We start from the raw sequence: 14,861 nt of genomic DNA, 5'->3' as shown, positions 1-14,861 counted from the left end.
TTATTCCAGATGAGGAATTCTGGGGAGAGCATATTAATGGATAAAAAAATGTTTTTTTGTTTTGTTTATTAATTTTTTTATTGAATGTATTTATTTTATTTTATTTTTTTGCAATTTTGGTATAATAAAGCTAATAATATAATATATATAATATAACAAATGCTCTAAGTGTGTTACTCTCAGCTAAAGGCAGGTGTTTGAGTCTCTACAGTCCAGTTAACAATTAATCGATTACTAAATTAGACTATGATCATTTCAACAAGTAATTAATCACAGTCATTCCGATAAATTGTTTCAGTCTCAAAAAGCTTTATAATTGAGAATACAGAAACCTTTAAACAAACCTGACCACTAGTACGGATTTCTAAGAGCTGGATCTGTAGCCAGAAGAAATTTAATGTCTTTGTTGATTTAATGTAGACCTTAGGAGTCAAGCTGTCGCTGAAAGCTGATCAAATTGGCTTTGTACATCCTTGTAAATACATTTTATTTGAAAAAGAAAAGTGGAAAAAGACTTTGGATTAAATCAGTGAAACTGAACTTTGCAAATACCCCTTTAAAAAAAAGAGCAGAGGTTTTACAGCCACCCTCAAATAAGAAAGCAATCTGCTGATTCTGTGGAGAGAATTATCTCACAACACTAACAATGTCTGATCTCTTACTATTACACAGTTGAAACCATGAAGTCACTTTTTGTGCTATCAATTATCTGATGAAGATTTGGTATTTCTAAAGCTACTGTATAAACCCATGCAAAATGAATGTACTTCAAAATGGCTGAGATCAACTGAATAAATGAGGAAAAGAAACTGTGGCAGACGGCTGTTCCAGGCTCAGCAGGAGAAATTGACAAGAAATTGTGCCACCTAGCAGGATGTATTGACAGAGAAAGTTATCATGACAACTAGTTTCTACAGAAAAAAAGGAACATTTGGCTGTTATTGTTAAAAAGAGGCTATTATTTGTAGAGAAAACAAGAACTTTTCTAGAATTTTTCTAAATAGTTATGAACTGTATTTGTGTGTGCACATACAGGTGCTGGTCATAAAATTAGAATATCATGAAAAAGTAGATTGATTTCAGTAATTCCATTTAAAAAGTGAAACTTGTATATTATATTCATACATTACATACAAACTCATATATTTCAGATGTTTATTTTGTTTAATTTTGATGATTACAAATGAAAACAAATGAAAATCTCAAATTCATCATATCAGAAAATTAGAATATTACTGAAGACCAATAAAAACAAAGGATTTATAGAAATGTTGGCCAACTGAAAAGTATGAACATGAAAAGTATGAGCATGTACAGCACTCAGTATTTAGTTGGGCCTCCTTTGGCCTGTATTACTGCAGCAATGCGGCGTGGCATGGAGTCGATCAGTCTGTGGCACTGCTCAGGTGTTATGATAGCCCAGGTTGCTCTAATAGTGGCTTTTAGCTCTTCTGAATTGTTGGGTCTGGTGTATTGCATCTTCTTCTTCACAATACCCCATAGATTTTCTATGGGGTTAAGGTCAGGAGAGTTTGCTGGCCAATTAAGAACAGGGATACCATGGTCCTTCAACCAGGTACTGGTAGCTTTGGCACTGTGTGCAGGTGCCAAGTCCTGTTGGAAAATGAAATCTGCATCTCCAAAAAGTTGGTCAGCTGCAGGAAGCATGAAGTGCTCTAAAACTTCCTGGTATGTGGCTGCGTTGACCCTGGACCTCAGAAAACACAATGGACCAACACCAGCAGATGACATGGCACCCCAAACCATCACTGACTGTGGAAACTTTACACTGGACTTCAAGCAACGTGGATGAAGTGCCTCTCTTCTTTTCCTCCAGACTCTGGGACCTTGATTTCCAAAGGAAATGCAAAATTTACTTTCATCAGAGAACATGACTTTGGACCACTCACCAGCAGTCCAGTCCTGTTTCTCTTTAGCCCAGGCAAGACGCTTCTGACGCTGTCTGTGGTTCAAGAGTGGCTTGACACAAGGAATGCGACAGCAGAAACCCATGTCTTTCATACGTCTGTGTGTGGTGGTTCTTGAAGCACTCACTCCAGCTGCAGTCCACTCTTTGTGAATCTCCCCCACATTTTTGAATGGGTTTTGTTTCACAATCCTCTCCAGGGTGCGGTTATCTCTCTTGCTTGTACACTTTTTTCGACCACATCTTTTCCTTCCCTTCGCCTCTCTATTAATGTGCTTGGACACTGAGCTCTGTGAACAGCCAGCCTCTTTAGCGATGACCTTTTGTGTCTTGCCCTCCTTGTGCAAGGTGTCGATGGTCGTCTTTTGGACAACTGTCAAGTCAGCAGTCTTCCCCATGATTGTGTAGCCTATAGAACTAGACTGAAAGACCATTTAAAGGCTTTTGCAGGTGGTTTGAGTTAATTAGCTGATTAGAGTGTGGCACCAGGGGCCATCAATTTTGAACCTTTTCACAATATTCTAATTTTCTGATATGATGAATTTGAGATTTTCATTTGTTGTCATTTGTAATCATCAAAATTAAACAAAATAAACATCTGAAATATATGAGTTTGTATGTAATGTATGAATATAATATACAAGTTTCACTTTTTAAATGGAATTACTGAAATCAATCTACTTTTTCATGATATTCTAATTTTATGACCAGCACCTGTATGTATATATATATATATATATATATATATATATATATATATATATATATATATATATATATATATATATATATATATATATATATATATATATATATATATATATATATATATATATATATATATATATATATATATACTTAAATAAGTTTTATTACCAGGGGTTTTTATAAGTTTTACTCTTAAAATTACTCTCTATTTTTCATTCCTTTTACTATGATCTGTCCTTTATGTCAACCTAAGACAAATTCCTTCAGGCCTGAAAGCAAACATGATTTTTATAGATGTTTTCTGATGAAAGTAAGTACCTCATAACCAGCTATGCCTGGATCACCCTGCTGGCCCATCCTTCCAGGGGCACCCTGGGATTAAGAAATAAAAAATATTATTATTTTCTACAATATTTAGAAATAGAATCTTACACTATAAGAACTTACCACAGGGCCAATGGTTCCTCTCGCCCCCTTCTGGCCAATAAACCCAGAATCCCCCTGCATTCCGATTGGTCCACTCTCCCCTAAATAGCCCTGCTGACCTTTGCTCCCCTGGAGAAAGGACAACAATGATCAGGTATGTGCAAACACGCACCAACAGATGTCAGAGGAATCTAACGATGTAAACATTGAATGCCAGAACTCTATTTGACAAGAACCTCCAATTCTGCTCTCATAAGGGTTACTGACCTCCCAGTTTGTTTACAACTAAAGCTGAGGAATATTTAATTCCAAGTACAACAGAATAAATTTAGAGCAAACTAAAATGAAAGCTGTGCTTCGCTGAAATCAAATGTGCTGGCAGACCTTTTCTCCTGGCTTTCCTCCTTCCCCAGTTTTGCCAGGTCTGCCCTCCTGACCCTGTTAAACAAGAGTCAGAGCACTGGGCTTTCAGTGGACAGAAAGAGCTGCCTTTATTAGATGTGAAGGAATCAAAGTTCCCTCTTGAGATACTCACCCTGAACCCAACAAGTCCAGGAGGACCAGATCTGCCTTCCTCTCCTTTCAGGCCGATTTCACCTCTGTCTCCGGTGTCACCATCTGCACCAGCATCTCCTTTTTCACCCTGAGGAAATTAAACTTTAAAATGTAACAGTTCATCTGGAAGCTCATAATTTTTCAAAGTGAGGTTAAATTCTGCATCTCAATTGAAAACCATGTTCACTAATATCCAGTCAATGCCAGCAAATACTTCCTGCCAAGTTAAAGGACACTGGGTTTCCCAGACATCTCAACAGAACCACAGGCTGCATGCTTATACATACTTTACATTAAACAAATTTTCAGAATAAAAAAGTTGACTTATATAAAAAAAAGAAAAATTCAATGTAGTTTACTATATGGTTCAATACAGCAGTCATTTATCTACAGTTTTCTTTTTTTTTTTTTTTTTTTTTTACACATCTCTGCCTCTAAGGAACAAAACAAGTTGAGATGGAGCAGTAAACTTAAACTACTTACAATTTTCTACATCATCAAATGAACAAACACCAGCTGAGGAGTTACTGCAGAGCCTGAGGAACTGCTGCCACAAAAGCTAGGTCTCTTAAATCCCACCCATTTTCTCAACAGAACAGCTATTAAGCCTCTACCTAATGAGCACAGAGAGCTTTGTGCAGCAATAAGGTTGATATCAACCAGTGCTCACGGTTATAAAAATAAAATCTTACATTTTATCTATTATTCACAGCCATCTGAAAAGGCCCAGAGTGGGAAGTTGCGATCCACATACAAAACAGACTCTACTTAAAGGTCCCGCTGCAGCGCTCGGAGCTGCAGCATGAAGTTTCTGCAATGACAGCTCAGGCATGTAAACAAAGAGTCACAGCATTGAAACCAAAATGACACAAAGGCATGACTTATTTATTAGTTAGACACAGCAGCCTGCGAATGGGAGATATTTCTGAGAAGAAATACAGAGATGTGACTTGACATAATATTTTTTTTCCAAGGTGTTTATAAGTCCCTCAACATTTTATGTCACAGAAAAGTAGGTCATAGCTCAAGAACTTCAGTTCTGATGCAATTTTTTCAGAGAGAAGAGGTTGGTCCTTTAGAGTCTTTGCATTATAAAAGCTGCCTTGTGTAGAAACTAAATCCACATAGCCTTAGGGCAACTGTAAGATGAGGTCTTTGGAAAAACAATGACAAAAAAAATCAAATGAGAAAAACAGCGAGCCTTAAATGGATCATACAAACATTAAAATTTTATTTTTCACAAAATACAGAAGGCAAAAAAGTAGAAATATTAAATGTACCCAAAAAGAATGGTATTTTTTTGTTACTTCACTGTTTCTTTTATTCATTTCACACTCTTTCAAACACATTTCTGTACTATTATATGTTAGCAAGAAAAACATGTTGTGGGAAACTTGTTATGTTAACAAATACAGACAAACCATCCAAAGTGTGTCATATTTCTGCAGGATCTGTACAAACTAACTGAAAAACTAATTTGACACTCAGGGAGAAAGAGGGAAATTCAGGTCGTGTATCCCTTCAAAAAACAGAAACATAGTGATCACTTACTGTACAACTAAAAAGAGATGGACAGGATATGTAAATAGTGATCAGTCCTGCAGCAGATATTTTGAGATAAAAAAAACGAGAACAAAATGGGATGTCAAATGTATCTTATAAAAAAAAAACCTCACATGTACTTTAATGTATTTTTAGAATAGCATTGTTTGCTTATTTACAATAAAACATTTTCAGATCATAAACCTAAATTTAATATAGAACACAGAAAACCTGATACATAATCCAGTTTTTAAAAGCTATCCAAACCAACCTGACCATATATGAAAGGCAACAGCTAATGTAAGCATCATAAATGGATTTTTCACTTCTGGAAACAACCACCAACCTATGTAAAGTATTGCCAAAGTATCTCAAAATGATCAAATTGGATTTTGACTCGTTAATTCACAAAACCCCAATAATGTCTTAAAGTTTTTTTCAGCAACTCAAAAGTGGACATATGGTTTGCTTCTGATCATTTTTCAAAAGAATAACCAAAATAATAAAAGTCAAAAACTGATGGCCAACTATTCTCCTGCAGGATTTTCTTATAAAGAAGGGAATTTTCTCATAGATAGCAGAATCAATGTTAGTTAACGCAGGTTGTCCAGTTTGTTAAGTAGCACAGCATTTTTGCTAAGTGCGTTCTTTTCATGAAGTTCTGATCACTTACCTTAACTAGGGCAAGTGCAGTTTGCAGAGCTTTAGATACTGTTTGGGTTCTTCTCTGACCCTCTGGATGAATCATTGATGGACACATGGAGAACTTTTGATAGGCTGCCATTCCTGGGAAGGTTTCCCACTGTTCCATGTTTTCTCATTTTGTGGATAATGAGTCCCACTGAGGTTTATTGGAGTCTTAAGGCCTTAGAAACGGCTTTGAAACCCTTTCCATACTAAATAAGTTCACTTCCTTGTTTTTCATCTGTTCTTAAATTTCTTTAGATCCAGCTTTGATGTGTTCCTTTTTGAGTTATCCTACCCTGCTTCTTATTGTTAGATGGGTTCTATTTAGCTAATGTCTGGATTCTATAGGTCTGCCACTAGTCAAATTTAAATGTTTGGATGGAAATAAAATACCCTTTCCAAAACATATTAATGATTTAAAAAAGAGGATCCCTGTTTCGCAAAAAATAAGGTTAAAGATACACTCTATGAAATTGCATAAAATAAAAATAGATAAAACAAAAACTGAATAAATTTGTGATGGAAAAAAACAAAACAAAATTTTTGCTCAGTAGATTTGTGTTTAACCAATTACAATGCATCAACTTAGAAATGTTATTTTCTTGTTTTTGTGACAACAGTCTGTAAACAGAAAAAAAATCCTGCTTTTTAATTTTATTCAGTTTTAAAAGTCCAAAAGTGTTAATGGTAAAGGAAGTTTATAAATGAACATTTAATGCTATTTAACAAAGATTAATACTGGTTTCCATACGTTACATATATCAAATAGGTTATTGGGTAGTTAAAAATGTGTTATCTTAGACAACAGTAACAGTTTAGAGTGGTTCTAAAAGAACAGCATTTACCACTTTATTTCCAAGTGTACAGATTTTAAGCGCTAGAAAAACTTTCACCTTAGCAGCCTCTCAAATACTCAGAAACAACGAAGGCATCCTTGAAAAATAAGATAGAGAGTTAGAAAATAGCTTTGGAGGGTGAAATGGACCTTACTGGCAGAAATAGTCCAAGTATAAAAACGCCTAATATGACCAATCGTAAGCATTTGACTTTTATTTTGTCAAGCCATTGTAGTACTGAAACTCTGCTGAACACATTTTTTGTTAAAGATAATTTGTTTTTTGTCTTGTTTTTTTCTGTTTTTTTCAGCAACACAGAATTTGGCCAAAAACAGAAGTTTTACGAGTTTCCTTTAAGACGTTGCATTGAGGCCTAAATCCTCTCATGCCTGTTTTAAACCCTGCATGTCTAAAACTGTCTTATAGCTTGAAGGCTCAAAAAACTTGTGGGTTGGTTCTGTTTATACAATACTTACACATGTTTGGCTATTTCAGCAAAGTAGTGTTGCTGCTACAAAATGTGCCCTACAGAACACATTTTTAATAAGCCCACACCTAGAAAAATCTCATAGCGGCAACAACGTCCAGCAAGAAAGATGAGACTTACTGAGACATGACCATAAAAAATGCAACGTTTTTTGTCCTTTAGACTTGCCTTATTTCCATAAGGTCCACATGTTCCAGCCTCCCCATCAATGCCTGTCTCGCCCTGTATGAAATATCAAAAAACAATCATTAGAAAAGTAAGCATTTTTAATCATTTAGCATGCCTCATTAAAAACTTATGCTTGAAAAGATAATTTTGAAATAATGTTTAGCAGCTAATAAATAGTGAAGCGCCAATGCCTCATGCTTTTATTACCACTTTATTCAGTGCGACCTGGGTTCAATGAAATGTATGATTTGCAGAGGACAAAGAAGTGTTGCAATATTCTGGAAATCATTGAACAAGAAACAAACCTAACCACCATGTCATAGTGCTTGATCCTGTAATTACTATTCATGTTTGGGTGCTTCAATTTTTATAGTTTATTGTCTGTCACTAACTGATGAGGATAAATACTTACTATAGTGTAGTTTAACATTTGTCAGAATGTAATGCAGATTAAACTAGATGAGGAAAACATTTTATACTCACCCTCTGGCCAATTAAGCCCTGCTCTCCAGTGCTCCCAGGTGCACCAACAGAACCCTGATAGGCAATCAAAATAAAGCATTTGTTCTTGAATGACTACAAAATATAGCTGCCACATTTGATATCAAAGTAAATTTTTTATAATATAACCCAATGCCATTTAAACCAGATTTCACTCCAACTGCAATTAAGCCTTTTTTGTCTCATCTATTAAAGTTTTTTTTTTCTTTTCTTTTTTGTTTTAGCAAACTAGCTAAGACTGAATAAAAAGTATCTTTGATCAGAAATCTTCCTAAAAGCTGTTAGTTGGAATTAAGCTACTGAATGTGACAACACAGTCAGTACCATTCTAATACTTCCAGTTAATATGTTGGGATCTGGGCTGCACAACAGGGCAGTGGGTAGCACTGCTGCCTTGCAGCAAGAAGGTACCAAGTTCAATTCCCGGCCTGGGTTCTTTCTACATGAAGTTTGCATGTTCTCCCTGAGCATGTGTGGGTTCTCTCTGGGTACTCTGGCTTCCTCCCACAGTCCAAAAACATGACTTTTAGGTTAACTGGCCTCTCAACATTCTGTTTAGGTGTCAGTGTGTGAGTGAATGGTTGTCTGTACTGTCTCTGTGTTGCCCGGTGATAGACTGGCGACCTGTCCAGGTTGTACCACGCCTCTTGCCCCATTGACAACTGGAGATAAGCAGCAGCATCCCTCGCAACCCCAGCAGTGATAAGCATGATGGAAAATGAATGAATGTCTGGATCTAAACCATTCTACTATGCTCTTCATTTTGCTGCTTGTTTTCTACTATTCTATGATAAATCTCTGAGATACTTGGTTTGAAAAGCACATTCATATCAAACTTCATTTTTTGAAAAACAATTTAAAACATTTAAAAATTTCCTTCCTCATAACATTTATACCACACTTTATCACTTAAAATCCCAGTTAAGGAAATAAGTTGTCATTGTAAAGGAACAAAATGTGTTTTACATGGATATTTTTACAAGAAGGTCTATGTAAAACAGTATATGTTAATATGGAGGGTGGCACAGCTATCATTCCATGAACTTTCATTTCTTCTATTCTGTTCTCTTTACCTTCTCTCCATGTTCACCCGGCAGCCCTTTTTCTCCAGCATTTCCAGCAGGTCCCTATCAGAAACAGTTATATCATTTGATATGTGGCACTAATATAAAAATCAGCTTGAGTTCTGACACCAGCTGTGTGATCAACTAACCATCGCTCCAATCCCCCCAAGTGGCCCAATCCTTCCTGTTGGCCCTGAGGGTCCCTGTATCGACACAGCAGAGGCATCAATAAAATTGTTAAGAGGATTTTCTGACATTAGATAAACACCTCTGACAGGAAAAGAAGATAGGAGAAAAGGTTCAAGGGATAAGAACTCAGCAGAAAGGGAGCATTTTCAGGGAATACGTTAATCTGCAGGGTTTAAAATCTTTAAACAACAACCCAAGGCTTCTAAATGTTAGTAAAACTGGCCTGCTGTTTTAGAGACACACTGAAAGTACAGTAAAGCTGTCTATAAAAGGAGGAAATGGGGCAAACCAAATTGCATCTGCTTTGCCATACTTTGCTTCTTATGTCCATGAGGCTTGGACAAAAGAAGAGGAAAAGGAGGATTAGGATGTTTTTTGAGCTTTTCAAACAGGATATAGAGTTCTTGGAAAAGCTAAGGAAAAGATAAAAAGAAGGAATTTAGACAAGAGCCAAAACATCTCAAACACTCTCCTATAATTAAAGTTAAAATATCATATTATTAAACTACATAGAAGGTTAACTTGAATAACAAACTCACTGGTTCTCCTGCAATTCCTTTGGCCCCTGGAGGTCCTGAGGGCCCCGGAACACCCTGGAATTATAACGCCACTAAGTGCTGGTATTCATACAGATGCTGAAAAGTCATAACTGATCGGAACCAATCTTTGTCTGATAACTTACTCGAAATCCCTTCAGCCCAGCTTCGCCCGGCTCACCAAACCTTCCCTGCAGCCAAACAACATAAATGGGAAAAATTTGATAAAACACAAATTTAAAGTTCCAACTTATAACAGCACCATGAATGAATGAATGCATGAATAAATGAATTAAAATTATTAATTTCAGACAATTAACAAATACTAAAAATAATAATTGATAAATCTTTTTCAGAAAATATTTGAAACAGACAACGATTTACCACACAAAAAAGCCATTGGTTACAGGTTGAAAATTAAATTAAATAAATACAATTTTCAGTTCCAGATCAATTTAATTAATTTGAACATAGATAGAAGCCAATAAAATAGACAAAATGTTCCACTAAATAAAGTCAGTATATAACTTTGTGATAAAGAAATAGCAAGCCAATATATTTCCCTAATATAACATAAATGCTGTCCTCTAGATGGTTCAGGGGGTCAAAGTTGTAATACGACAATGAAATAAAACTGTTATTCATAATGTGAGTACTCTGGTCCTCAGTGGATGTATCCAGCACATTTTACATTTTACTTGCTTAAAGTGAGACATGATGTATATAAATGTCAATAATAGGCTCCTGGAGAACTTGAGAGGTTGATGTGGTAATTTCACCATTTTAATTAGGTGTTTTAGAGCAGAAACATATCTGGTGAAGGATACAGACCAAGATTTCCATGTTTCGCATGTACCGTATGTAGGGTGCAAAATTACAACACTGTAGTGTGAAATTTTCTGCATTTTCTAAAATATTTAAATTATTTTAGAATATGATCATTAATATGTTTCAAATGCAAAACATTCTGTGACATATTTAAATAGGTAGACATTTGTTACCATTTTGAACAATACCGAAAGATAAAGATGTCTGTTAACTAAACAACAAAAATCCGTTTTTATCAAACGGAATTAAGAAAAATGTTATTTCTAGGGAGGAAAAAATTAAGGAAAGAATGTAAAAGGCATAAAACGTCCCAGAGGTAAAGTACATGTCAACGCAAGATTACATCGTTTCACTGCATTTTGATGAAGGCTTACCCTGTGATATCCATTTGTCTGTTCCCCTGACTGTTGAAGTGAGAATGAACACTTTGGTAAGATCTAAAAAGCTGTCTGAGGCCTAGACTGTAGCAGCCTATTAGTGAGGTATGAAATTCAAGAAGGTGTCAGAATAAATTAGTTATTTCACTGTTCAGAAAAGGTTCTACATATGCAATACATAAAAAAGCAGCACATTAAAATCAGACTATAAGGTGGCACAAGAAGTCAAGAAACTTCAAATCTTGCCAAAGCACCTCCAGCAGCCTCTAGCTACTTTTAATACCACCTTGCATGCCTTTAAAATCGGAACATGACTGCACAGGTTTTCCTTTCAAGGTTAAACATTTGCTCTCTAAGAAAACAACATTGTCTGATCAAAGTTCATCACAGGGGACATAGAGAAAAACCATGATCTCTACAATGTGTTTAGAATAAAGAGGCTAAAATTGCATTGTTTGGACACCTACATAGTTTGGTGTAAACTAAAAGCAGCCTTTCATGAAAATAACTTTTTTATACTTTATGGTACAAAGCATAGAGATTTAAGTGTCATGATTTAAGGTTGCTTTGCTGAAGTAGGATTTGGCTTGTTTACTATTACAGAATCCAGCAAGAATCCACCTGTGTATCAAAGACTACTTGTACTTGTGGAATATACTTGTAAAAAATATGAAAACATGTTTACCAAATTAAAGCTGGATAATAATGACATGCCAGTAAAATTACAAAATTATGAAACCTACCAGTAAAATTACAAAAACAAACTAAGTGTTAAAACAAATTCAGTTGCCTGATATTTAAGGTTCCATTTTATGCTACATTTGAAAATAAAAATTATTAAAGGCACACCGTGTAACTTTTGGCCACTGGGGGCGCTAGACCTGTAACTGCCTGTAAGTAGCTTCTACTAAACATCGACAATAATACCAAAGATACATGACTGTGTACTAGGAGCACAGTGTTAACTTACCAGTCTAATAATATGGTTGAGAAAAGAGAATAAGTTTTACATATTTCACTTTCAGCCTGCACCACTGAGCAAACTGGTTACCAATATCGACTCTTGTTTTTCCTTGAGCACGATTCCCTTTAACGTTTTCTCTTTTTAGGCTCCACAGAAGGTTTAAACTTTTCCTTGCTCATCCATGGCCATTAGTCGAGCAAGCAGAAAAATACTAAAGCAAAAGTCTCAGCTCCAGGAATAAATAAGAGCCTGTGTTCTTCCAGGTCACATGACCTGGCCAACAACGGTGTGTCTTCTCCCAAATTACATTAAAGTCAGCATTTCCAGAGGGGAGTCCTGCTTATAGCATTGATAGTGTGAAGCGCTGTATATTGGCCCGATGAATCATTTAAAATTACTCATATGCCTCAACTCTTTGGGTCACAAAATCTTTGGTGTGCCTTTAACAAGATCACAATGTTTGCCATTTCTGCAGGACAATTCCTCTCAGACAGCCTTTACCAGAAATCTGCTAATTCAGCCCTCCTCTGGACGAGCTGTTTTGGCTTTAAACTCCCCGTCCTCCTGAAGGCCACGCCTCCACAACCCACAACGACCAGTCAGAGGTTGTAAAGATAACCTAATAATAATACATTCAATGAAGGCCGTACAGTAGTTTGATCAATGGGCTGCTAAAGCCACTCTGGACAGCTTTATACCCCCTTATGTCATCATAAAGGGCATGATTTTCAAACAAAGGATTTTAAGCACACATTAGCTAAGAGGTGGAGAAAGCAAATGATAGAGGTGAAAGAAATTTTTTTTCATTTTGGGACTCGTATGACTGTTGTATGTTTATTATGTGAGCTTTACATATTTGGGATCTTGGAGTGACTTAAATACTCATAAATCTTAAATGTATATACATCTCAATGAATGAGTAGAACGGGGCAAATCTTCTTTCAATCCATATCAGAGATATGGATTAAAAGAAGCAAAGAATCAAAGATAGATCACTACCAGAAAAGCCTGAAGATACTTCAGCAAAAGACGTTGATCCTGACTATAAGAAAATAGGATATTGTAACTCTAAAAAATAATTGTTGATGTTTAAAGAGAAAAACAAAATTACTTTTTTTTATACTTAGGTAAAAATCCCTTTGTGCAACCACAAAAACTTACAGTATTTTAATTTGCTAAAATATAATTATAAGAAAAGGTATATATTTAATGAGGTGCCCTATATTTTTTTTTTACACCACGGTATTTGTGATCAAAAGCACAGCTTCAGTTTTGTAACATCTCAAGCCAGCATACTACTCTTTAATCTCAACTTTTCAGAGATGCCACTTGAACAAATGGAGAACTAGGACTGGGGCTTTTGCAAAAACTTCTTTTAGCAGTGGAAAATATAGATTTTTTTTCTTACCATCTCCCCAGGGAGGCCCAATTTTCCTGATGGACCATCAGGCCCCTGCAAAGAAACAGCATGGAATAAATGGGCTTCGTGAAATCCCCCTCAATATAAAAAGTGCTACCAGCTTCATTATTCTTTAAAGCTCCTTGATATACAGCTCTGCACCTTATTTCTAAGAGGGTCCTGCAATATCCTTCAGCTAGTAAAAAAGTTTAAGAATAACAGCTTTTATAAACTGTTAAACCATCTTGTTTTTTCCGAATAATTTAGGTGAATTTCTTTTTCTTTAAAGCACCTTTATTAAGACGTTTAAGTGTCAATACAAAAAACAATGAAAAATAACACATCTTGAGTAGCTTACACATTTTAGTCTTTACTGATATGCTCACCTTGACCCCTGTTAACCCTTTCACTCCTAGAGGGCCATCAGGACCTCTGGGACCCTGTTAAAGGATAATAGTTGTTATTGATAAACAGCTTTATTAAATTGCTCTCAACCACCTGCTTTAAAAACAAAAACAAAAAGAAAAACACTTTTGTATGTTTTTCATTATTCATACTAAGGTAACCTGAGTTGCTTTTGGTTGTGCCAATAAGATTTCCCCACACTGGTGATACAAACAGCAGCTGCTTAGGCAGATAGCTGGCATCGGCCATTTAATTCCACTGTGTGCCCATTTCCCACTGTGTGCAACATTTTCCCTACTGGTCCACAATCATAACAATGGTGCTGTCTGCAAGAAGTTACTTTAAAAAAAAAGGTCTGTAATCTCTGGGCCTATATTGCTTTACCCTTAAAACTGAGCCGAATTATTCAGTCAAAAATCAGAGAGATTTTTCTAAATAAGTTTAAGCAGGATCAAGCTGTCTTTTACTTATTTCCTAAAACGTCTTTTCTGAAGTGATAAATAACAGTTATTTCAAAATAGAATTTAAAATCAGTGTTTTGAACATGGAGTAAAATGATTTAAATCTCTCATTAAGGAGGCAGAGATAAAATATTTTCTATCACAACATAAATAAATAACAATCTCATCGTTGTCAGTAACATCTTTTGCAAATTATTGGAGTCAGAGTTACATCTAGTTCACATATTCTAAAATAATAAAAAGATATGTGTAGGTGTACAAAGTAAAGTGTGCAAAGAAGTTTGCACCCTTTATATAAATGGGAGTTATAATACCAGAGCAGTGTGCTCTTTGTTAAAGAGATAAAGTCAAATGTTTAAGTAACACAGCTTTAACTCTCCTTTTAAAATACTTGATAATGCCAAAGTGGCCCAATATAAAGATGAGTTTTGACACCCATGATCTAGAGATAAGGCTTTTGTTGGTGATCTGCTGCTGCTGCTGCTCAGTTACTGTCTGAATGCTGTCTAAAACAAAATTTCATTTTGTATACACACTGTGTATACAACATGACAATAAAGTTGTCTAAATCTAAATCTAAATTATGCATGTGCAATAGTGAAAAAAATCTTAAGTTAACAGTGGCTAATGTTCTGTATTGACATTAACAGATCTGAAATATTCCTTTTTGCACATTTTATGCCATGATCAGCGGCGGAGCCAGAGGCATAGTTGGGGTGGCAACCCCAAAAGAAATCCTTGCCACCTGTGTTGCCACCCTATGGAAACCTTTAACACTGATTGAAACAGTCACATTTCCCA

General features: G+C 35.6%; 1 protein-coding gene across 4 annotated transcripts in view; it reads right to left on the bottom strand.

Annotated features, from left to right (window-relative positions):
- col27a1b (collagen, type XXVII, alpha 1b) overlaps positions 1 to 14,861 on the bottom strand; it is a 119,033-nt gene that overhangs the window by 26,530 nt on the left and 77,642 nt on the right. For all 4 annotated transcript variants that reach the window (XM_038300398.1, XM_038300406.1, XM_038300418.1 and 1 more), the window contains exons 29-40: positions 13,581 to 13,634; positions 13,204 to 13,248; positions 9,773 to 9,817; positions 9,630 to 9,683; positions 9,051 to 9,104; positions 8,911 to 8,964; positions 7,820 to 7,873; positions 7,337 to 7,390; positions 3,597 to 3,704; positions 3,446 to 3,499; positions 3,083 to 3,190; positions 2,954 to 3,007 (exon numbers count right to left, since the gene is read on the bottom strand). In XM_038300398.1, coding sequence (XP_038156326.1) covers positions 2,954 to 3,007; positions 3,083 to 3,190; positions 3,446 to 3,499; positions 3,597 to 3,704; positions 7,337 to 7,390; positions 7,820 to 7,873; positions 8,911 to 8,964; positions 9,051 to 9,104; positions 9,630 to 9,683; positions 9,773 to 9,817; positions 13,204 to 13,248; positions 13,581 to 13,634 — 738 coding nt within the window. The remainder of the gene's footprint in view (positions 1 to 2,953; positions 3,008 to 3,082; positions 3,191 to 3,445; positions 3,500 to 3,596; positions 3,705 to 7,336; positions 7,391 to 7,819; positions 7,874 to 8,910; positions 8,965 to 9,050; positions 9,105 to 9,629; positions 9,684 to 9,772; positions 9,818 to 13,203; positions 13,249 to 13,580; positions 13,635 to 14,861) is intronic.

The sequence above is a fragment of the Cyprinodon tularosa genome, unplaced genomic scaffold (assembly GCF_016077235.1).
Source record: "Cyprinodon tularosa strain WSP-4 unplaced genomic scaffold, ASM1607723v1 ctg112, whole genome shotgun sequence".
Lineage (NCBI taxonomy): Eukaryota > Metazoa > Chordata > Actinopteri > Cyprinodontiformes > Cyprinodontidae > Cyprinodon > Cyprinodon tularosa.
This window is presented reverse-complemented; position numbering and strand designations above follow the sequence as displayed.